This window comes from Pollicipes pollicipes, unplaced genomic scaffold (genome assembly GCF_011947565.3).
Source record: "Pollicipes pollicipes isolate AB1234 unplaced genomic scaffold, Ppol_2.1 Scaffold_4740;HRSCAF=5597_pilon_pilon_pilon, whole genome shotgun sequence".
Lineage (NCBI taxonomy): Eukaryota > Metazoa > Arthropoda > Thecostraca > Pollicipedomorpha > Pollicipedidae > Pollicipes > Pollicipes pollicipes.
This window is the reverse complement of record NW_023596545.1, coordinates 12376326-12401810: the sequence shown is the minus strand read 5'-3', so window position 1 is coordinate 12401810 and position 25485 is coordinate 12376326. Positions and strand designations below refer to the sequence as shown.

The 25485-nt window shown below is 53.6% G+C and overlaps 1 protein-coding gene across 1 annotated transcript; it reads right to left on the bottom strand.

Annotated features, from left to right (window-relative positions):
* Nucleotides 1-16936: 16936 nt before the first annotated feature.
* LOC119097934 (techylectin-5B) lies at nt 16937-23401 on the bottom strand. Its single transcript, XM_037220876.1, has 5 exons — nt 23286-23401; nt 22828-22987; nt 22538-22640; nt 21390-21489; nt 16937-17987 (listed from the first exon to the last, which is right to left on the bottom strand). Exons 1-5 carry the CDS (start codon nt 23399-23401, stop codon nt 17522-17524), a joined length of 945 nt encoding a protein of 314 aa, XP_037076771.1. The 3' UTR covers nt 16937-17521.
* Nucleotides 23402-25485: the final 2084 nt, after the last annotated feature.

The window sequence follows — 25485 nt, the reverse complement described above, 5'->3', positions numbered from 1 at the left end:
GGTGACAAGCTGCATGTGAGTCGAGCATGCAGCTAAGGGGTGGAAGGGGGTTGTTGCTCCCCCCCTCCCGCCCGAGGAGTCGGGGCCCCTGACCTGTCCGCAGGGTGTCCTAAGGCTCATCTCCAGGCGCCAGAAGATCGCCTAAATTCATATTTGGTTGATACCTCTCTGAGAAAATCAAGTACAAAAATGGTAAAGGTGCTGTTACAACAGTTCTAAAAGCTTTTTGGTTCCTAGATCGGCCAAGAATTCCCTCCTTGTTTGAAATGGGGCTCCTGTGTAACGAGAGTGAGCCAGCGCTGATACGGAAGGCAAATGTGTGATCTACAGATGCAACTTCGGAATAACGTCACGTAACGGAAGCCTTCTAACCGACTTCGTCCCTCCTCCTGGCGAACTCCTGGCCACGTGCCTGAGGTCAGTTGGCACTCCTCAGGCCAGGAAAAGCTGCTGAACCAGTACAGACATGAGTACTCTGCAGCAGTCAAGTAATATCATCATCGTGTTCAGGGGCGCAGCCCAGGAGTGAGCGTCTCCCTGCCCCGTAGGCCGCTTTATTTTCGTTTGTTCACCATAGATGGCTCCCGACAGGGAGCAAAAACTCAGCGTGATGTGCACTCATCGAGCATCCCCCTCCCCCTCCCCCTCTCGCTTTAGAAAATCCTGACTGGACCCCTGATCGTGACCATTCGCATGTATTGCAGGGAACTTATCGCAAGACATGCTCGTGCGTCGAGTAGCGCTGAAGGATCACCTGCCCAATGACCCCAGACTGTTTCCGACATCAGCAGTTGACCTTGGACATTTAATAAATGACCTCAGACCCATGATAATAACCTCGGCCCCTGGCGGATTAGCGCGCTCCCCAAGTCGATGAACTCAGACATACGGTGACCTCGTACTTCAGCTGATGACCTCGGATCTCATTCGTTGAACCTAGACCACTGACCATTGGTCTGGGATTCGTGCAGGTGACCTCGGACCGGCGGCAGTGGATCTCAGACTCCCGGTCGCTGACCCCAAACAGCCGGCCGCTGACCTCCGACCCCGGTCGATAGCCCTGGGCCCGGGCGTCGGTCGGCAAGTGTCGACACGTCGCCTGTCAGTGGCGCTGCCGCACCGGCCGTGTTCGACGTTCCGCGTCGTACCGACTGTCAAACACCGCTCCGCTCCAGGACAGGGGGGGGGGGGAGGGCGCACGTGCGGCCATGGCGAAGCGATTGATTGCCGGGGCCCACCGAGCTCGGCTCCGGCAGAAGACAGCTGGGTTGCGCGGCACGTGACTTGGAGCTGCCAGCCACGGCGGCTGGCACGTGCCGGCGGTTGGGAGTTCACGGAGATGGGGGGGGGGGGGGATCTCCTGCGCTGAGTTGACTAAGCTCTCGTGAACTTTGATAAACTCTAATGTTTAAAAGGTCTAGTCTGTTTCCTTTTGTGGTTTGCCGAGCTCTTTTGGCCTCTGACAAATTATTCATCTGCTGCAACTCATGTGTTTGAGTATACCACGATGGGTTTAATCTGGGCTTTCTGCTCCCAACACCGGGTTCTCCCGGACCGCACGGGTTTCTCTCCTTGATCGACCCTCAGACTGCCTGTGTTCCAGGGTAGCTCCGACCAAGCAGCACTCAGTGGGGGACCCGGCTGCGTGCACGTTGCACATCAGGCGAAACCCCCGGAGATGTAATGTAGATCGTGCCTACTGCAGCTGGATGCACGACCATATCATGGGCCGCGGCGCGCCCCAGACACATTTCGCGATAAATGGTCTGGGAACAGGCATGAAGTCACCAGCAGCGGGTGGTAACACACAACACAGTGCATTATGCTAAGAGATGGGCGCATGGCTCGTTCCCGCGCTTGACTTTCCAAATAGCAACATGCATTAGAATTAAACCAGCGTAGTGTTGAGGCGGTCGCACATTTAGACGCTGAGCTCCCTGTGCTCACCGCCTCCGAGAATGCCAAATTTAGTACTGATGCCATGGCTATCTAAGTGGGCTTACAGACATCGGTGCCCACTTCCTGCATAATTGCATGTTCATAAAGCCCATAAAACTCACCACAGACTGTGGAAAGTCACTTGTTGTCACACGAGGCCATTCCAACGCCAGCGCTTCAAAGGAAGCTCCGACACGTAGCGAGATAACGCACGCTGCTGCTGTCGGTTGTCCCGGGTAAGCGGAGCTGCCGGCAGATCCGAGGGATCCGAGGTCCCTCCGGAGCAGATCCGAGGCCCCCTCTGGAGCAGATCCAAGTTCCCCTCCGAAGCAAACCCGAAGCCCCCTTCAGAACAGATCCGAGGCTCCCTCTGGAGCAGACCCGAGGTCCCCTCTGGAACAGATCCGAGTTCCCTCCGGATCAGATCCGAGTTTCCTTCCGGAACAGAACCGAGGTTCCCTCTGGAGCAGATCCGAGGTTCCCTCTGGAGCAGACCCGAGGTCCCCTCTGGAACAGATCCGAGTTCCCTCCGGATTAGATCCGAGTTTCCCTCCGGAACGGAGCCGAGGTCCCTTCCGGAGCAGATCCGAGGTCCCCTCTAGAACAGATCCGAGTTTCCTCCCGATCAGATCCGAGTTCCCCCGGAACAGAGCCGAGGTCCTATCCGGAGCAGATCCGAGGGCCCCTCTGGAACAGATCCGAGCTCCCTCCGGATCAGATCCGAGTTCCATCCGGAACAGAGCCGAGGCTCCCGCCGGAGCAGATCTGAGGTCCTCTCCGGATCAGATCCGAGTTCCCTCCGATCAGATCCGAGGTCTCCTCCGAAGCAGACCCGAGGTTCCCTCCGGAACAGATCCGAGTTCCCTCCGGATAGATCCGAGTTTCCCTCCGGAACGGAGGCCGAGGTCCTATCCGGAGCAGATCCGAGGTCCCCTCCTGAGTGATAAGCTCGCAGGCCGTGCTAAGCCGCCGGTGCCGGGGTTAGCGCTGCCATGCGTCACAGAGGTGCCCGGTCGCAGACGTCACGTGATTGAGGCCAACGACCTGGACCGGGCGAGCGTGGCGGCCGGCTGCGGCCCCCGCGCCCGCTGCCCGGGTCATAACACGGGGCTGGGTGAGGTTCTCCGCCGGGCTCGGTGCCGCGCGCGGGCAGTTAACGCCGCGGACGAGGGTATGTCAACACGGCGTTGGGGTGGTGCCAACAGCACGACCGCGGCGGCCCCAGGCACGTCTTCGGGCGGTGGCGTGCTGAGGGCTGTCAATGGGCTCGTTTCAGGTGACCGGACGACATGTTTGAATCACTTAGATTCGCATCTTTGTTATCGTCACGGCTATAATTTGTTTTCCTGTCAGGATCTTTTGTTGGCCATCGACTTTCAGTTGGCTACCCAGCTGCTTCACTGTACGACAGTGACATTGCAGACCATTGCAAGCCTACAGTTTGCGTCCCATATTGCAAGAAATGCCCTCTGTGGACATATCTTGATTCCCCACAGTTCAACTTGCTGTTGGAAATGCCCTTACATTCTTTTTTCATCGCAGAAATAACACTAAAGAGCAATGCGGCGCTTCATTCGGCACCATTGGTGCCTCTGTGCAGCGGGTAGCAATACGATGAGTGCCGTGAACCCAGCGACCTGCAGCCTGCGAAATATTTGATTGACTCAGACAAAACCGAGCGGTTTGATATGGCCAATGTAGTTGGCTCGCCCTCACAATTCAATAGCTGACTGACTGCTTGCTGCGAGCACATGTCAACCCCGCGTTGGCTGAAGAACGTGGACATTGTTTTGACATTCGGTTACGAGGAGGGGGAGAGGGGCAATAGGATCACACTTTTTGTTCTACAAACGGAACAGAAAATGTGGTGCGATTGCTTCCTGACTCTGCATTTTCTGCCGGGTGCAGTGCGGTTCCACTCTGCTGGCCGTTCAACTCGAGGCGAACTTCTCCGCAGTACTATCGTCTCTCCTCAGCACAGCACAAAAATCCGGCCACGTGCGAGTCTTCAGCTCTGGGAAGTCCCTCGTCCCATCAGCATCCGCACGACGCGGTCGGCGCCGTACCGGTCCCGCGGGGCCGAGCGAGGCGGCTGATTGGCTCCTGATCACCGCACGGGGACGCCCAGGTTGCGTCTCCGTCTGCGGACTGTGCTGGGGGTGTCCCAGCGACGGTGCAGGGGCTGGACATGGGTCAGGAGATGGATGTGGGACAGGGACCAGGCGACGGTCAGGGGCCGGACGCAGGTCAGGAGATGGATATGGAGTAGAAACCGAAAGACGGTCAGGACCGAACACAGGTCAGGAGATGGATGTTGGATGGAGACTGGAAGACGGTCAGGAGCCGAACACAGGTCAGGATATTGATGACGGACAGAAACCGGGCGACGGTCAGGGCTGGAGGTGGGTCAGGAGATGGATGTGGGACAGGGACCAGGCGACGGTCAGGGGCCGGACGCAGGTCAGGAGATGGATGCGGAGTAGAGACCGGAAGACGGTCAGGAACCGAGCACAGGTCAGGAGATGGCTATGGGACAGGGACCAGGCCACGGTCAGGGGCCGGACACGGGACAGGAGAAAGATGCGGGGTAGAGACCTTGCGGCGGTCAGGGGCGGACGCGGGACAGAAACAAGACGCGATGCTGGAGCGTGTAGAGGGCAGCAAGCGGCCCTCGCACAGGGACTGGATATACAGAACACCACACTGGAGACCGGACGTACGACGATGACTCCATGCAGGATACAGGACTGATACCGGACGCCGAACGCATGCTGCATGCTGGCCGAACTGACCCCCGTGACGGGTCACGGAACGGCCCAGCATTCGACAGCTGTTCCATACAGGCGGCAGGGGGTTGTTCGTCACGCGAATGCCCACTTCTGCGGCGTTTAATCGATCGTTCAGGGCGAAACGGTTTATTGCTTCCAAACCAAGCCATTTAGCCGGAGTCACGTGAAGCCATCTGGTCACTAGCGTTCGCTGGTACCGCCGCAAGTGTCACGCCATTTGAAGGATGTGGTTTTCGCGGTTGTCGTTTCGCTGAATGCTGTCTCGGTGGTCTGCAGGCGGTGGGGCCTGTCTCGGCCAGACGCGGTCTCGGCTGACGCTGCAGCGGCTGATGCGCCGCCGCTCTCTGCGCCAGGGGTCCGCCGTATCAGGTGTCGGCCCCGAGCCAGACTAGTGCACGTTATGACCCAGCAGGTCAGTGTTGTGACCTGGGTTTGTGCGGTGTTAAGACGGCGTGCTAGATGGCAGTGCCAGCAGCGACAATACCACGACACGAATGCCAGCCGTAACAAGCAGGGCACCTCGTCACGTCATCCCAGGGGCACACTTTTCCGATAGTCCAGGCTTACAGTCTGACCAGCTGATGTGGAAGGAGGCATCTGCTCGGCAAGGATTTCCCATGGGCTGCATCGTCACGAAAGCATTTATCCAGTGGGGTCTCTCCACAGTGCAGCCATCTGAGATGCCTCTGAATATGGCACCCCACAAACAGTGCCACTGGCGGGGTTGTTTGCTCTGCTCTGCATTCTCTGCACGGGTGCACTACGTTGCCGATCTGCGGGGGAGGGAGGCAGTCCTGGTGGTCTACCCGGGAGGGCTGTCTGGCACGTGACTCTGTCGCAATATGTCCCACTCGGCATCGGCGGTGGTCGCGTGCCAGCATTTTGCCGCAGCGTGATTTCCGCTTATGTGAGGGTGCAGATAATGTGGTGGTTAACGCGTCTGCCTTAAACATTGCACGGCTGGAAAACCGGAGGTACGGGGTTCGGTTCCCCACGGTACCGTCCCTTTCAGCCAGAGTAAGAGGCAGACGACGCCCTGTAGCCTCGGACAGCAGACGCTGTCAGTGATCTGTATTGTCACTGCCAGTGTCCGTACTCGACAGCAGACATTGTCACTGATCTGTATTGTCACTGTCAGTGTCCGTACTCGACAGTAGACCCTGTCACTGATCTGTATTGTCACTGCCAGTGTCTGTACTTAACAGCAAACACTGTCATTAATCTGTATTGTCACTGCCAGTGTCTGCACTCGACAGCAGACACTGTCACTGATCTGTATTGTCACTGCCAGTGTCTGCACTCGACAGCAGACACTGTCACTGATCTGCATTGTCACTGCCAGTGCCTGTACTCGACAACAGCGCCAAAATCTGCGCTCGACCGTAGACCACCGCTCTGTTTGGACTCCACAGCAGATCACAGCATCGTACCGCATGGATCCGTCTGTGTCTGGCAGGCAATCGTCGCGATGCTTGCACCCAGAGAGCGCGCCGCCGCGGTGTCTGCACCTGTCAGCAGATGAAAGGAAGCCCGCGAACCCTGTGAGAAACGACCGGCAACGAACCCCGCATCCGGCTTCAGAGCAATTGAGTGGGATGCGCCAAACAGACTCTCAGCCAGGGGATCCTAAGGTCATTTAGAGGCACTGGTGCCGTGTCATGGACGATAGTCAAGTAAGACGTCATACTCCACGCAGGGCTACTTCCTGATCTGTGAAATGACTCCACTGCCTGGGGAACGAAATCCAAAGTGCGCCACTCACCGAAAGAGCCCAGCGTCAGGCCTGTTTAAGTGTTGTCGTTTTAGGTTTATTCGCCGTCATGCTGACTGGTGACCTTTGTTGACCCCTGTAACGACCCCAGGCGACGCCGACTCTCATCTGGACATGTTTCCGCATAATGACTCAGGACCACGCCACAGCCGGCTAGCAGCCCGCGCCGGCAGGTGCGGCGGGTGGGATTTTCAACCTGTCACGCTAAAGGCATGCGGCGATGACACAGATAGTCTAGTTATTTCAGCGGGCCTTGTAAACGAGGGAACCGTCGTTCTGACTGAGAACAATAGCTCTCTACAGTGCGGGACACCGTAGCCACACCTGCACGTGAGTAATCCGGCGAACGGTGCAGATAGCGGACCGAGGGGGTGGGGGGAGGGGGGTGGACGCTTTGAGGCGGGTGACGGACTTGGTGACGTGGGGTGACGAATGCTTTGGGACGGGGTGGAGGACGCCGTAAGGCGGGTGACGGGCTCGGTGACGTGGGGTGACGAATGCTCTGGGGTAGGATGGGAGACACCGTGATGCGTGGCGACGGACTCGGTGAGGTAGGGCGACGGACTCCTTGACGTGGGGTGATGGACCCGGTTGACGTGGGATGGGACTTGGTGATCTTGGGGTGACAGACCCGGTGATGTGGGATGACGGACTCGGTGACATGAGGTGATGGGCTCGGTGACGTGGGGTGACGGACTCGATTGACGTGGGATGGACGGACTCGATGACGTTGGGTGACAGACTCGATGACGTGGGGTGACGGACTCGGTGACGTGGGATGACGGACTCGGTGACGTGGGATGACGGACTCGATGACGTGGGATGACAGACTCGATGACGTTGGGTGGACAGACTCGATGACGTGGGGATGACAGACTCGATGACGTTGGGTGACAGACTCGATGACGTGGGGTGACGGACTCGGTGACGTGGGATGACGGACTCGATGACATGGGGTGATGGGCTCGGTGACGTGGGGTGACGGACTCGGTGACGCGGGGGTGACGAACTCGACAACGGGAGATGACGGGACTCGGTGGCATGGAGTGCAGGCTCTCCGGAAGGCGTACCAGGCCCCTTGATGCGAATAATCGAATATCTCAGCCAAACCTTGCGATGTCCAGGCACTCATGAGAAGCACGCCTCAGGCACGTGAGCTATGGCGCCAGGGCGTGACCCGGGTCCGTTTCATCACGGGGGTGAATCTGGATCAGTGCATTGGAAGCGCTCAGTAGAAAACAGACTTTATGACTGTTTTATGAGCAGGATTCTCAACCATAGGTTTGAACTGATTTGGCGAACGTGAGATGTGGGCTCATTTTAGGCAGCACATTACCAATCGTGACCGACGCGATAAGCTAATGACCTGACGAGTTCCGTGGAACCAGCTATGCGTGCTACTGAAGTTAATCAGTAACTAACTTAAATCCAACAACTTTCATGGAATGGCGTTTGTGTCGGTCTAGGTTAATCAATGCTCATGCTATCTGTTAACCATCAAGGTTGAATCTACGAACCTGTGGTTTGATGTAGCTGAAATTATCAATGTTCCATAATCAATAAAACAAAGCAAAGTAACGATACAATAAGAACGACAATAGTCGATACCTAAGCAACGAAAGAGAGTGAAAAATGTGTGTAAAAATTGATGATGGGCCACGCACATTCCATCAAATCAACTTTTTACGTCAGTCTGTAGATTGGCTTCTGATTAATCGGCAGTATGACGCATGGTGCTGCGCTGGACGCAATGTGAGTTAATACCTGTGTCAGACGAGCCGTCTCCGAGTCTGCTGAAGGGAGTGAATCACGCTTTTCCATTAGGATCCGTCACCGTTTGGAAATTTATTTCATCATGAGCACAAACTCTACACCTTCGTATAGTGGAACATCACGTCCCAGAATGCAGAGGCACCCCTCGCCTCTCTCTCTCTCTCTCTCTCTCTCCCCTCTCTTATCTCTCTCTCTCTCTATCTCTCTCTCTCTCTCTCTCTCTCTCTCTCTCTCTCTCTCTCTCTCTCTCTCTCTCTCTCTCTCTCTCTCCTCTCTCTCCTCTCTCTCTCTTCTCTCTCTCTCCCTCTCTCTCTCTCTCTCTCTCTCTCTCTCTCTCTCTCTCTCTCTCTCTCTCTCTCTTCTCTCTCTCTCTCTCTCTCTCTTCCCCTCTCTCTCTCTCCTCTTTCTCTCTCCTCCCTTTCTGTCCCCCTCCCTCTCTCTCCCCTCTCCCTCACCCACACGGAATATCCACCTGCTTTTTCCGAGGCACAGAAACGTCAAAAAAGTGATGCGAGAGCGAAGCGTTATTGCAAACAAAGCCTTTCTTGCAGCAAACGCTTCCCTTGCATCGTAAGGTCGGTGACTTACTTCATTCAAAGTGGTAATTGAAATTGGCGACAATATTGGGGCCCTGTCCCGACAATCTATGCAGGATTTCTCTGTCCTCGCAACAGTCCGAAATACACAACTACGCTCGCGGCTGTCGTATTCCACGTAACGTAACCAATAAGGGGAACGGGGCTTTTCACACGACGTTGATACGGCTTGGAGACGTGGAACCGGTAACATAGATCAGCTCCGCAACCGACGTGGTTTCGCTTTGGTAGCGGCGGCACCATTTTTGTAGCCACGGGCGGCATCAGGATAGTAAGTACGGGAGGTGATGCGGTGCGTTCGTGACGTCTCCGCTGTGACAGAATATGGGATTATTTCTTTAATTGCTGTATTCCAATCTACCTCAAGAAGGAATGGATGCGTAGCGGATGAGGTGTATTTTTCGCTGGCAGATTCAGCAACACTGCCGTCCCCACCGGCACCATACCATCGTGCAACAGGCTGTGGATTATGGCATTCTAAGACATAAAAATGAAGACCTTGTTTTCCACTTCTCATTGTTCCAGGATTGTTGGCATCACGCTAGTATTGTCGGGCCCTCGGAGCGTCGCGCTGCGCCGCTGCTTCCACGCGTTTCTCTCCCACTAGCTGGCAGTTTTCTCACTGAGCCGCGGCAGCCGCGGCGTCCAATCTTCCAGAGCAGTTAAAACCGGCGGCCCTCCCATGACCACCTCTATAGAGCTGGGCATCGCGCCGCGCACTGACGCCGTCGCCGCCCGTGATAAATGCCGGTTCACATGCGGCGCCAGCGGACGACCCGCGACCGTAAAGCGCCGCCGCGCCGCCCCGCCCTAATGATATTCATTGAAAGCAGGGCACGACAGAATGGCCGCAGCGGTCAGTGACCGGCGCAGGAGGGGTGTCTCGCCGTTCGCCCGCCGTTTGATGTCCCCTCGAGCCCGGCCGAGGGCAAGGAGTGAGTCTCGCCGTCTGTGGGCGCCGATGAAGAGTTTAAGGCGTGACCGGGCAAAACTTAACGTCGCATTATATCGCATTTCTTTTCTTGGTTAGCAAAGTTTTGTGCGCGGACCTTTGTATTAACACCAGTCACATTTTGTTTTGTAGCCTGATTTGGTATTGCAGTTCTTTTGTTGCGTTTGTTCTCGCATGCATTATTTCATGTTCCATTTATTTCACGTAGGCGGCCGTTGCATGGTTTATCTGGTATTGCCAGCAGACGCGTTGGTATTTCCTGATCCTCCCGTTCTTGTACCGTTCGTTATCCGTTATCCCTTTCACCTTCTGTTTCTTACCTACAACCCTCCTGTACCGAAGTGCTCCTGTCAACCTATCGTGTTTATTTTGATTATCGACTCCACACACTGCAAAGCTAGACCGGGTCAGAACAAGCACCTTGTGACGACAGCCCTGAGTGCCTCGCACCTTACTGTCGCTGTCATTCCGCGTTGTGTTTCTGGGCATTCCTGGACCTTCCGCATTCCCAGTGTCGTTGGTTTCGTCATCGACGCTCACGTCCCGCACTGGATCTCTCGGGAACTTGTGCTCACATTTGCAAGGAGAAACCTTTCCTACCCAGACCTCACTCCCTGGGAGAAGCCCTCCCTGAGCACAGGGAGGGTTGCATGCCTCTTGCGCCACCCATTGAACTCCCCCATGGCTCCTGGACTTGGGAAATGTCAACAGCAGCTAGCAAAGCTGAGTGCTTCGCATATGTAGGCTGTTCATGTGCAGCTGTCGTAACTACTTTACCTCTGAAGTCCGTGACCAAACGTAAGCTGCTTAACTGCTACACACGAATGCCACACAGGCTATTGAGCTCTCGTCCATTGCAAAGGCGATGTATTGACGAGCGCCCATATGTGCCTACCTAAAATGCATGGCCTCTGACCGGGCAGCATTGCTGGATAATTCGCGTGATTTGTGTCGTAGGAACTGCTCCGAATTTCACCGGAATGGGCCATATGCTGCTCTTGAAAGACGTTCATGGTCCCATGTTCTCCACGTGCGCTTGTTGGCAGCATTAACCCGCGCTAGACGCACATCATGGGCTGTAGCATTTTTCCGCGTGACATCACTCACCTCTGGCGTTACCGCCCTGGCTCTACATCCAATAAGCTACATGTCAGTCGATCCAATCAGTCGTGTCACCAATCAGCTATCAAAGTAGTAGATAAAAAATGTCCTTGCATTTTGATATGGTTTCCGTACATGAGCAACGAAGCTTTGTCTGTATGCATGTTAAAAATTGCGAAGACAAAGTTCGCGGCACAACTAACTGTTCGAAAGAAGAAATGAAGTGCTATGCTAGAAGTATTTAAGTGCGTTAAGGTCTTGTAGTGCGCAAGCTACGAGCGAGTCGCACTCGGTGCTCAAAATGGCAGATACACGTGTGTCGCGTAGCATGGCATACTCTCGCCTCAGTAAATTTAAGACTTATACTCGGTTTGCGTCTCAGTTTAAGCGCTAATGATGGCGCAGATCCCCCAAGCCAAAGAATGACAAATTCACATACATGCAATGATCAAAGCTTCCTATGTCGAATATGCGATGCTTATGATGGTGCAAACAAAGAGATGCGTTCGACGAATTGCGTTTGCCTAGAACTGCGGAATGAAAAAAAAATGCCACCAAAGAATAATTGGAGAATAATTGGGAAAGTTTAAATCACGTTGGAGAATAATTGCGAGTTACAAGAAATGCAATGAAAGAAAATCCTCGAACGGAGACAGGGAAAAAATGATGGAATAAATGGGGCGTGTTTACTCATGCGAGTAAAGATGAGTGCATTTACGAATGTTTGCGCTTATGAAGGGTTGTGTGCAAAGAAACATGTGGAGAAAGCAACGCAAAACGCTGCTTCGCATATCAATTTTGGCTCAACAAAAAGCGACGCCAAGTCCTATCCTGGACACTGTCCAGAGAGTAGCGCGCGGAGCGTTGCTGTCTTTTGAGTGATCCTAATCCACGTTAGGAGCTGGCAGACTGAATACTGTGCCGTGTTTCTGAGGTGGTCACAGGTCCGGGCTCCAAGGATGGACCGGTGTTCCGGCCCTGTGGCGCCCCCAACACTCCTCCAACCAGTCAGGGTAGCGTCCGCGTGTTCCAGCCCCCAAAGTGCAGCCTGCTCACACCGCACCCCCTGGCTGGCAGATCGCCGACCCTGCCAGCGGACGCCAGCTGATCGGTTCCGCGTACCCCCCCCCCCCCCCCCCACCGAGCATAATCCCGGAGCACCGGCCGCCCCAGGTGCAGATCCAGGCCGGGGAGAGGGGGGGGGGAGGGGCGCCGTTCAACCAGTCAGCTGATCGCACAAGTCGCTGCGTACATGGGCATGGAACGTACGTACGAGGAGGCTTCTGATTCACCCCATCCCCCGGCCATTCCTAAAGAGGAAAGCTTAGTCTGTCACGTGAGGCGAACTAAACTAATCTTAAGGAAGCACGTGAGATAAAAAGGAGGCCTCCCGCGAGGCGCGCGACGCAGGCAAGGACACTGCGGCGGCGCGGCTGGGACGCGTTCCACGCCGTGGGAGACCTGGAGCTGGAGGCGACCGAGAGGGGCCCAGCTGCGGTCGGTGCCGACCGCGGCAGCCGTTCGGATACGATCGGCCGGTGTCAGACGCGTGGGAGCCGCCGCCGCCGAGTTCTCTCCATACGTTTAAACAGTGGACAGTTTGACCGCAGCCAATCGGAAGATTACGAGGCGAAATCATAGCGTGCTTAATGGATGTGTCTTGCGGGGGATTCATGTGATCTGGGTCGGATCTTGCCTTTGGGAGGACGCACAGGCGATTGGTGCGAATGTATTCTTCGTCATGAGCAGCCGTACTTTACGTAAAGAAATGCATGATCGCTGCAACAAATTTAACACGGCAGTGTGCGCGGCGTGCTCATGCCACGTGAGTATGCGGTATAACCAATGACCCCGGACATTTGATGGCCCCGAAATGGTTCATGTGATGGTATCTCCATTGTAGGGACGTTCGGGGTAAAAACACGGTTTTTCCCACACCACACCGACATTCAGCAGCAAAGGGATCGCAATCAGCTTGAGAATGTGATGGGTGAGCGTACAGAGTGTCAAACATGTTGCTGTGCGTGGTGTCGAAAGGCTCTCTGTCCTCAAACGGCACTCGCGTGCATGCGCTAACCGTTCCACATCACAGGAGGTCGGGCCGAAATATTTTGTCGCCTGCCTTATATTTTGGGTAGTTTTAATGATATTGAGTTCTTATATTATTCATATATATATATATATATATATATATATATATATATATATATATATATATATATATATAATGCCACTTCAGACTGTTGGGTTAAGTAACACAGCTGGTTCTGGATCGCTAAATGGACATCCTTGCGAACCCTGCAGAAGGTGAAATAAAAACCATTGTCTGAATCACAGACGAAGCCTTTCTAAAATGTCAGTCATGCCGCCCGCCCACCTAGTGGCTCAGACCACGAAAGTATATGGTGCTGCAATGCTGACACGATACTAACCTGCAATCCGCGTTTTGTCAGTTCTCTTTATTTCAAAACCGTACGTTAAGTTAGCATAACACGTCATTTCAGCGTCATTTAAAGCGCAACATTGTTGGGCTAACATTAGTTGTGTTGCTTAAATTGCAGCGGTCAAGGTACCTTGACTACGGGATTTCTATTATTCCAAAGTAGAGCTTAAGCACTGTGATCCCAGTTTTTAAAAACAAATGAAAAGGAATAAAGTGAAATTTAACATGACCTATCACCAAAACGTACCAGAGATTTCACATCTGTACCACATCTCAGTAAACCACAGGTCATGTATTCCAAAGTTGCATGCATTAACTGTTGGCTTTGCACTGACGGAGTAAAAAAAGGTTATTTCGAGTCATGGGAAGTCTACTCAGTGCATTGCACTGCAAACGCGGTCGGAAAAGCACATGACAACAGCGAACGAGATGAGCAAAAAATCCTGTTAATGTACTCATCCGTTGAAATTGTCGTATCAAGCAGGAAAAAGATGTGGCGTGTTTGAGAATTTCAAAGAAGTGAGTCAGTCACCCGATTACTGTTCTTGAATGTGGTGGAGTTCGTGCCAGGTGGATGCCGTGTAAGGTTACTCAAAAGCTGACGGCTGGAGGAGTGCTTGTTCTATGATAATCTTGGGCCACGTGAAAAACGTAGTTGACAATTTTTGGTGGAGCATTGTGGCCGATCAGAAATCATGGATGCATCATTATGATTCCAAAAAGAAAAGACAAGCCATGGACACTGCTAGAAAGCTTTGCCACAGCCGACAAAAGATAAGATCATAGGTTCAGCTCGGAGGGTCATGCCGAGCGCATTTTGGCACTGTTGAGAAATCATCCGCATGGATCTCTTGAAAAAGGGAGACACGGTGAATTCCAAACGCTGCGTAGGTTCTCTAAGAAACCAGGAGGTTCTCTAAGAAATCGGGAGGGAAACACCCGTGAAATAATCCTGCCACACGACGACGTCTAGCCTTACATCAGCGGAACCATCACTGCCGCCACGCGGTTTTCAAGGTTATTCATGATACTGCATTCCGGAATAACGCTGACTTCACTTCTAACCACTACCTCTTGCTCCCGAAGCTGAAAGAACACTTGAAGGGTGAGTGCTACTCATCTGATGAGGAGGTCAAGCCAATAGCATGCCAATGCATACGAGGATTGCACCCTGACATGTTTGCTGACAGACTCCGCAAACTAGTAACACTGGAAGAAAGATACTGCAGCTGGAAGTGACTATATAAAGAATAGCGTGCACGCCGATGGATAAGTGACGCGGCTACATTTCGAGGTTGTTATAACATGTGTTGAATTTTTTAGATGTTATTGATGAGTCGAACTACTGAGATCGCCGTTCTACAACACAAGACGTGAAAATAGCCAGTGCGTCCAATGGAGTGACAGGATCAAAGCCAGATTTAGATCGTCAGATTTTGGTACCAACTGTAACATTTTGATATTCTGAGAAATCGCCCGACCCGCGACATAGATCGTCAGATTTGGTACCAACTGTAACATTTTGATATTCTGAGAAATCGCCCGACCTGCAGCCTGAATTCGAAAACCTGCCCCACCCTCAAGGAAGTTCACCAGAAGAAATAGCTTGGGGTACAAAACTGACCTTTTCAGCACAGGATCACACAAGCGTGCGACATGATAACCCACCCTATTATCACTAAGGTACAAATGGGCCGGAGGGTATATCAGCGAACATTGTGATGGATCGTCCACACCTGAATGCACATGTATGTGCATTCATGCATGCATTCACGCCTAAGGTATATATAAGGGAAACACTATGTGCTACTTCGCATAACACTACACTTCAAAGTTAACAGTTATAATTTTTATCGTGTGTTCTGAAGAAATGTCTGAGCACCTTCCCAAGCAAGTGGTCGACTCATTCTGCTGGAGATGGTGGGCATTGACCACGATCACATATTGTTGAGATGATGAACACAAAGTTAGCTGCCGGTAATGCGTAAATGATGGAAGCATCGTCATACATGGAGCGCTCGCTGAAAAGCGCGCTTTTACACCTGCACTTTATGGTTCTGCGGACTGAAAAGTAGCGCCTCCATCAAGGTGCATCAAGGCCTTTAACCGCCTTGTCGGCATGAGCACACAGCTTGGCCAGCGGGAATTCAACGGTCACGTGGACGTGGCACACTGGATCAGAGGTGGTCAGAGGGCCGGTTACTCCCGTCAGAGGGCCGGTTACAAGGTCCCGCTCAGGTCACTTACCGGTCCTATCGGCTCCAGGCTCTTGTCGGTCCCTGCCCGGTAACGTCCGTGCCTCGCTCAGCTTACACTAAGGTTCCGTTGATGTTTACGTTTATGGGGCTTACACGCTATGTTTGTGTCGCGTTTACGACAAGTCTATGTCACTTTAATATCAGTTTTATGCGCCCGTAAGGTAATGGCCTGGTTGCCGTGCTGTCATATTCAGGTCAGTTTCCAGCATCAGCCAGGTGACAGTAACTGTGTAACCTGGTCACAGACGGCCACCATATGTCACTTTCAGGAATGTGGGATAAATGTCAGGCTGTCATCGGGTCGCCATCAGATTGCCACCGGCTCATGGCCAAGTCTCAGGCAAGAGCGCAGCCAGAATTTGTGACTTTGGGGGGGGGGGTTACCATGTTTTGCGACAGGAAGGGGCAGTTTTTACGAGCGAGTTCCAGCCCCATTTACAGTACCCACGCACTGTCAATAGACTTCTAGACACCACAAACGCTAATAGGTGTAGTACAAAAGCGTATCAATGAGCTATCGATAATGGTTTGTCCTGCTGCCTTAAAAAATTTTGTTTTCAACTGCGCTCCGCATCTATTCAGTTCACTATCCTACTAAATTACGACTGTTGGCCTCTGCGTGTCGTTGTCAATGATAGTCCTTCTATAATATCCAAAACCAGAGCAGTTTTCCTGACCACCAAATTCCGGAATTACATTTAGCAGTGATGTGGTGAATAAGTGCGCTTGAGCCTGAGGGGTGGGGGTGGCTAAAGCCTCACACATCCCCCACACTGGTCGCGCCACCCGCCACAAGTTGTGTTACAAACAGGCTGCCGTCAGATTGTAATTAGGGTATCCATGGACGCGGTAACTGGTGCGCCAGGGGGGACTGAGCCCCCAGCACTCTGCAAATTTAACATTAATATTATATATATATATATATATATATATATATATATATATATATATATATGTGTGTGTGTGTGTGTGTGTGTGTGTGTGTGTGTGTGTGTGTGTGTGTGTGTGTGTGTGTGTGTGTGTGTGTGTGTGTGTGTGTGTGTGCGTGTGTGTGTATAACCAAGAATGGCTGCCGACCCCACCCACCCCACTCCCTCACAACTCGGGAGGACTTCTGTAGTCTATGAGGGATCGTCCGGTCGCTGTTCAGTTGCCGGCAATCCGCCGTCTGTTAGCCATCTGATCACCGTCCGACCATCGTCCGGTGACCGCTCGGTCATCGTCAGGTCACCACCCGGTCATCACTCGGTCATTGTCAAGTCACCACTCGGCTATCGTCAGTTTACCGGTCGGTTGTCGTCAGATCACCTCTTGGTCATCGTCATGTCACTGCTCATTCATTGTCAGGACACTGCCCATTCGTCGTCAGGTCATCACTCGGATCATCGTCAAATCACCATTTGGCCATCGTCAAGTCACCTTTTGGTCATCTTCAGGTAATCAATCGGTCATTAGCAGGTCACCGCCCGGTCACAGCCAGGTAACCACTCGGCCATCGTCAGGTCATCACTCGGTCACTGTTAGGTCACCGCTCGGCCATTGTCAGATAATCGCTCGGTCAGCAACATCCTACCATCAAGTCATCCACAGGTCACCATCAGACCACCCATACGTCACCATCAGACCACCTACAGACCCCCATCAGACCAACCACAGGTCACCATCAGACCACCCACAGGCCACCATCTGGCCAACCACAGGTCACCATCAGACCACCCACAGACCGACATCAGACCACCCACAGACCGACATCAGACCAACCATAGGTCACCATCAGACCACCCACAGACCACCATCATACCAACCACAGGTCACCATCAGACCACCGACAGACCACCATCAGACCACCCACAGGTCACTACGAGACCACCCGCAGACCACCAACCAGAGCCCGCTCCGCTCAGGGCCTGGTGAGCGTGTTGGCCGGTCCCATCAGCTCCGGCGCGTCCAGCGGAGGACCCACCTGGGCCCTGCCGGCGCGGCTCGCGATAATGAACGTGTCCTGACCGATCGGGATTGGACCAGAGCCCTGCGGCCGCAGCTTCATCACGCTCCGCCGCAGCGAGTAGTTGTAGCCCGTCCAGGTGTACCAGACGACGCCGTCGGCGAAGCTGCGGTGTGCGCCCCCCAGGTACCAGCCGTTGAGGTTGGAGTCGTGGCAGTTGCCGTACCACCAGGCGCCCTTGTAGAGGCGCGCGCAGCTGCGCTCCGAATAGTTGCCCTGGCGGTTGTCGTTGTCGACGTCGAACGTGGAGAACGGCAGGCCGTTGTGGCTATAGAGCGAGTCGCCCGCGTTGCCGTAGTAGAGGTTCTGGTGGTAGAGGCGATAGGCGTCGCCCTCAGGGCCCAGGCGGAAGCTGCGGTACCTGTGTCACGAAGGAAGTGCATTAGAGCAGCGGGTGCAGGAGCAACGCCTCTAGAAGTGGTGGGGAGGGTCTCCAGCAACAATTTTAGGCTCGTTAAGACTGCTTTTATCCCGTATTGCTGTCGGTGTAATGTCGAGATATTCGATTGTTGTGAGTTTGAGCTGTCCCCGGGGTATCCAATGACATCTCAGCAGCACGTGTGAGGAAAATTAGAGGTGTTAGACCCGGCGATGGGGGGTTGCGGTTGCTTTGTAGGAGAGGAGGGAGGGCTAAGCGCCGGGAATGAGTGGGTTGCAGATCCTTCGTAAGGCAACAGAGAAGGCGTTAGGACCGGCATTGGTTGGTTGCAGTACCTCTATAGGGGGTGAGGAGAAGGTGTTAGAGCCGGAAGCTCCTCCTCCTGGGATGTGGCTCCTCTGTAGGGGAGGAGGAGAGGTGTTAGAGCCGAAAGCTCCTCCTCCTGGGACGTGGGTCCTCTGTAGGTGATGAGGAGAGGTGTTAGAGCCGGAAGCTCCTCCTCCTGGGATGTGTCTCCTCTGTAGAGGATGAGGAGGGGCGTTAGAGCCGGAAGCTCCTCCTCCTAGGATGTGACTCCTCTGTAGGGGAGGAGGAGCGGTATTAAGGTCGGGGACGCGGGGGTTGGGGTTCCTCTGCAGGGAGAAGGGAAGTTTTAGGGGGTGGGATAAGGATTCCTCTGCAGGAGAGGACGGGAAGCGTAAGGGCTGTGGTTGGACGCGTGGCGCGCTGCGGTACTCACGCGAGAGAACATGCCCGGTTGATTTCGGAGTCGTGATTGTTTTTTTTTCCAAGCGAGAGGAGAGAACACAAGCCAGGATCGGCTGATGTACTTGCGATACGGACCGCGTTTACCAAATGGTACCGCAATATCCGATAATCAGCACACCTTATTCACGAATCTCTGAAAGTGTTGCGTCTCGTAAAAATACAGGCTATGGAATCAGCCGTGCCACCAGCCTCCACTGACATCTCGCAGGGCTGGCCATGATGGTTTTGCATGGCCTCGTCCGGGTTTGAGCAGTAATCCCCGAATCACTTGTTCCCATACCGGGCTCTGCACCACTTAAATCCGTAATGAACCATCCGGATGGAAATTACAGCTGCACGGTTGAAACCGTGGGAACTCATCGGAGCTTCCTAGTCATGCATGAGCAGATTAGACCACGAATCCAAAACTCATGTTGAGAATCTCTTCTTTCGAGGCAGCCCTATATCGTCAGAGGGCTAAAACTAACAATTTTGAAACGGCAATATAAAGCAACGAATCGCAGCTGTTAGAAATATCTAGTCTTGATCATCTCATCCGGAATCAAATATGTTGCTTTGTCTCATGCATCAGTCACCCACGGTGTAGCACTTGGGTTCCATACGTCCTCACAATCCTTGCAGTCCCTATAAAACCTCAAACACTGGAACTGTAAACGGTTTGTTGAAGTGTGGTTTATGCCTTAATTAGACGTCGGTGTGGCATTCGTTTTGCCTCGCGTTGCGAGTTCTCCAAACTGAATACTTTATTCAAATAGCCCCATTAGGCACCGAATGTGCCTAAAAATGTTCAGCAATGCGGCAGACACTCGGCTGAACATTCGAGCAGGACATTCCTCACGTTGACGAGGACTAACTAATGTGATGCCGGCGCACGACCATCGCCGCAGAACTTCAAGGAGTACGCACCGCGCCGGCGCGTGCTGCCCTCGCCTGGCCGGAGCCCCAGAGCGGCCTGCCAGGCCGAAAACTTCCTGGCCACGCAGAGCTCAAGAATCCACGCATGCATGTCCTGCACAGCTACGCCAACTCCAGTATCTGTATTTGTACATCAGTCCCACCGCCGTCAGGCGGGCACGAGTGATGCCGCCGCCGGGCGTCCGCGTCGGCCGTTTGACGGGAAAATGTCAGGGCATGCGGCCGTCCGAGCGGCACCGATAGCCGCGGGCAAACACAGCCGATACCGCCCCTGACGCGGGGCGACGGCAGACTTGGTGACGACGGATACGGGCGCCGCGCACGGTAGGCTTCTGCGGGAGGCCCCGGTGGAAGGCCCCGGCACGGGAGGCCCGACACGAGGCCCCGGCTCGCGGCGTCCGGGTGGGCCGAGGTCAAGGTCGTGGATGCGGATGGGCCGGGGCGGGGCCCACTCTTGCGACCTTGACTTATGCTGAAATACGGAAATATGTGCCGCGACCACGGCGTCCGCGTGCCCAGCGTTGCGCTGGCCTGGGATTCCCTCCACGCCTGCGTTTGTGGTTACCAGCGGCAGACATGTTCCTGCGCAGTGGGAAGGTAAGTGGTCGCCGCACCGGTCGCCGGTAGCCGTCTTGTAAGTAGCTGCCCATACTCATGAGGTGAGTAACTGCAGGCGGTGTCAGGTACCTGACTCAGCGCCTCGCTACTGCACGCCTCGGGGGCTGTCGCAGCCACTGCCTTCGCTTCGCTTCACTCTCGGCCTGCGCGATTAAGCTCGTGATAGCACGGCGTCGCTGCTCATGTAATAACCGTGAGATCCATCATCTAAGGCAACGCCGCTGCTGCGTCAAGTCCGCCCCAGTATGTGATACGGCGCCATATTCGCCGCCAGCAGTCAGTGACGCGGCCCTGGACCGTTGCGGGAGCTTTTCATGCGGAGCCTGAAGTGGAAGCACCCGAGGTAATATTTTAATTGGCGAGCATCCGGCCACGATTATACGCGCGCAACTGAGAAATTACCCGCCACAGAATAGGCTGGCACTGATATACTACCACGCGTCATAAATGAAACATGCTGTTCAAGCGCTGTAAAGGCATAATATAGCGGACCCGACTATATGAGCAATAACTTGACTCGCTGCCATGCGGTCTAAAGTGCAATGGCACCTGAATATAACGCCACTGATGACCGGCCTAATGCACGGTAACAGTTTGAAATAATTTTCCCGAAAAGACAGAAAAGTTCACGTGGTGGTTCGTTTGCGAATGCATGAGGCATGCACAGTGGACTAAATCGGATTATACAGTATCCATGACTGGAAGGTCATAAAAGTCAATGCAACCCTGGAACAAGGCGGCTCCCATTTGATGCCACGGACCCGTACCACCACAGCAAAGACATTTGACCTCTGGTATTAATATTCGTCACTGTTTGATTTTGACTTCAAGCCCAAGTGGAATATTTATTGATTATTTTTATTTAGATATTAATTGTATTTAATTAATTTTATTTCAATATTAATCTTTTTTATTAATTATTGAATAATAGCAAATGTACGTCACTTCCGCCCTCTGTGAACCGTGACCGGGGTCTGGACGCTTCGCTCCCTTGTGAGCGTCTGAAAACATAAGACAAAAGAGCATGAGATGCGTCGGACCGGACCTTTGGTCCAGCGCTCTCTGCGCGCCTCTTCCTCCTACCTGGAGAAGCGCTTGTTGCCTGACCAGTCCTCCAGGTCGATGGCCAGCTCGAAGCGGGTGCCGTTGTCGGCGTTGGTCAGCGCCCACACCAGGATGTTGCCTGGGGCAGCACCAGGGTTCGAGTCAGACGTCACTGGTGATGGTCAGCGCCCACACCAGGATGTTGCCTGGGGCAGCACCAGGGTTCGAGTCAGACGTCACTGGTGTTGGTCAGCGCCCATGCTAGGATGTTGCCTGGGGCAGCACCAGGGTTCGAGTCAGACGTCACTGGTGATGGTCAGCGCCCACACCAGGATGTTGCCTGGGGCAGCACCAGGGTTCGAGTCAGACGTCACTGGTGTTGGTCAGCGCCCACACCAGGACGTTGCCTGGGGCAGCACCAGGTTTTGAGTCAGCCGCCAGCGTTCTTGGTCGGCGTCCGCGCCAGCGTGCCGTCCGGGGTTGGGTTTTGCGATGGCGCCAGTCTTCACCAAAACAAAGCTCTGTTGCTGAATACGTGGGCTGCAGGCGAGAGAGACCAGGCCAGTGGCCGCCATAATAATGATGTAGGTTACCTTTCGTCTGCTTTACAGCGCATGCAATTGGTGCATGTCACGAGCTCAGGAAGCTCGGGGCTGCAACGGGGAGGGGGGGGGGGGGGGGCCCGGAGCGCAGCAGGTAGATGAGCGCTGGCTTATCTCAGAGAACGCGTCACGACGACGGCTCATACTGCACCAGCAGCTTGTGCCGAGCCCTCGGAGGTTGAGACATAGGTAACTGACCTCCTAAACATCTTGTGAAGCATCAGCGATCAACTGGAGAGGATCATGGCGTCATAAATCAGATAGCCGCCCATGGACACCCGAGCGCTTGTCGGAGTGCATCAGCGCCACACGACCGTGCAGGCCTGGCGCAGGGCTCTCGGCTGAGAGGTAAACATGTAGATTTGCGTCTAGAGCACAAAGGCCCCGCGTGGGCGGAGGGAGAGGACGAGGGCGCTGAGTGAGTCATGGCTGATAGGAGGCAAGAAGGAAGACAGGTCGGCGCTTGGTGATCCCGATAGCTGATGCTGTAATCCCAATGGTGCTGCTCAGTCACCGCTGTCTGAGCGCGAGAAAATATGGGGGGGGGGGGGGTGAATCAAACACGAAGTGATGCTAGGCGCTCACCCAGCCAAAATTCCCTGTCGAAATCACCGAACCCAACTTTGTAGTCATCCCAGTTCCTGAAGAAGTTCTCGTGTGGCTCAACGTCGTCTCTGACCTGGAACACCTGAAACGATAAACATGACGTGCTTCAGCACATCCCATCGAAATAGTTTATATCGCGACTGCACAAAACCATTTCTTCAAAGAACGCGACCGAAGCCAAGTGTGTTTCGAAGGAGATGCGCAGGCTGCGTGTTGTTCTAGGTACACTCAAGCCCTGATGGCAGACCTTTCAGGTGCCGCCGCCGTACCGTCCAGCCTCCTCCTTCTGTCTCCAGATCGCAGTAGACCTTCCACGGCCCCTGCACCAGGTTGGGCGGGTGGATGAGGTAGATGCCTGACTGGTTGGCGCCCTGCGTCCCTTGGATGTCGTGACAGCTGGTCCCCACAGTGAAATTGCCGGGTGAAGTCCTAGAAACGGACAGGCGGTAGGTCAACAATGTCAGTCTGAAAAGGTATGCTTCGGATTGTAATGAACTGTGCTAGAAGACTTGCGGCCGGTCAAATTCATAATTGACAGATGTGCATCAAGCCATCACAGGTCCGCCTAATGGCTGACCTTGACCGGGCACGTCCTGGTTCCCGAGCTGCTGACCTCGGCAGCCGGGTCCAGCCGTGACACGATCTGACACACTGACCTTGACCGGACGTGTCCTGGTGCCTGAGCTGCTGACCTCGGCAGTCGGGTCCAGCTGCGACACGATCTGACACACTGACCTTGACCGAACGTGTCCTGGTGCCTGAGCTGCTGACCTCGGCAGCCGGGTCCAGCTGCGACACGATCTGACGCACTGTGCGCCTCACAGCTGCTTCGATGCCATGCATTGTTGCTGGGTCCATGGCTGACGAGTAATCGCGCTCGTTGGCAGATGTGCCCTGTGTTTAACACATGAGGTCAGGTCAAGGTCAAGCAGGTCAAGCAACAGGAATGGGCTTGATATAGACACCAGATACGCGTGGTCCAGACAACTCTGTTATTTCGTGGAATTACATGACACCTCGGCGTGACAAAGATCAGATATAGAGATCAGAATTACTATAGAGATCAGAGCCAGACTGATCGGTTTGTGCTGTGTTGACTTCGTTGCGACGGTAAACAATACGGCACCTCACATGAACGAATGCTCATTACTTCCTGCGGGTCGAAAGTATTCAATGGCACTTGGCTTCCGTGCAGGACACTACAGAATTGTGACCCTAATTCATTTTCCGAAGAACGTCACGTTCGGTAAAAGTCCGGCTATCAAGGTCCAATGCCTAGCCCATTTAGTTGGGGCAAAGAGGGTCATTTGTCCAGTGGGGCTTGTATTATGTCGGTAAATCGTATAATGAAGCGGCAAAATGGTTTCCGTATTTTAATATGGGAGAAGGCCCACACCGCTTGTCCATGGCAGTGCTTCCAGCACTCAACAAGCTCACTATACAGTGGGCTGAGACTGGGAAGCAATCATCATAAATGTGGAATAGGTGTACATTGGTGCATCATTTCACACCGGGCGACGGGCAAAGGCAACTACGCTATTCAGTTGAAACTGAATACGGAGCAACGTCAGCGTTACGATTGCCCCGTCGGGCTTTTCAGTGCATTGACAGCTAGAGGCAATTGGCACATCAAAGTGTTTGACTTTGTTCGCTGTTCCATTGAAGCTGACAGCGGGGCAAGTTGACGCCGCCGGATAGTTATTCGGAAAGTACATGCGTGAAGCCTGACGAAGCCTTCAGTACTTCTGAGGGGTTAATGAAGTGAAAAGTTCGGCCAAACAATTTCATACAAATTGAGCTGCTTCAATTTACCATGCAGCCTGCCATTTGCCGACGCATTGGCAGAGTCACGCGAGGAGCCTCAGCACGTCGAGCGTATGATTAGCGCTCCCGGATTCGTCGCTGGGGACTGCTGGAAGTCACGCTGGCGTTTTCCTCCACATTTAATGGGTAATGTTCCTCGGGTAAGTGCCCTTAAATGACAAGCTTCATTCTGCTTATCAGCGGAGAATTCCGCATGGAGTGCAGCCTTGGTGTCGCCCGTCGCGAGCGCACGGACCTGCTGCCTGAATTCCGACCGAAAGTTCACGGTGGAAGGGTTGCAGGAAAGGGGAGCAGCAGGCGGTGACGCGTGTGCTTCCATATTTTTTTGACCGGCCTTGACTGAAGCGTGAAATGGCATCGTTGCTGTGAGTTCAGAACTGAGTCGATGGGGAGAGGGGGGCGAGGGGGGGGGGGGGGGGTTCGCGGCCGCTCCTGCCAGGAGTGCTCAGCGAGCGCTGTCATCCTTTCCGTCTGGCCAGATCCTGGTCTAAGAAGACTGCTCCAGCTTAATGCTAAAATGTTATTGTGATCGCTTACAAGCTTAACGCATTGCTTCTGCGCAGGCCTAAACTAGGGCGTGCGTTCTGATGTCGTTTTGATGACCGTAATGACTTCAAGGGCCGCAAGAGGCAGTTCAGCTGTGGGATCTCGATCTGAAACGGATGATATCATAGCCTGCATTATTCCCTCTACCAGTCACATGTTGGTTGAACTCGCGACTTGTAATTAGTGTATTCAAGCTACATGTTTGTAGCATTGGACAGAAAGGAGATAGCAATTTGAAAGCTAAATTTAGCGGCATGCACATACCTATCTTGATTATTCACGTGCGATTAGCATTGAAGTCAAATTTCCGGAATTTGATCTGATTTTGCACGTCAGCTAGAGGTATTTGCGGAACGCTTCCACCGTCTTTCTTCCTTGATCAACACCCAAAATAAATTTGTGTTCAACGACGTGCACTTGATTGCAAATTGCATCTACCTAAAGTCCCTAATTTCGTTTGGCAGAGTTTACTCTGGTTGCATCATTTGGTAGCCAATGTATTCATTTGCAATAAGTTGTGCTCAAAATCTGTTTATTATGTAACAAATGAAATACCA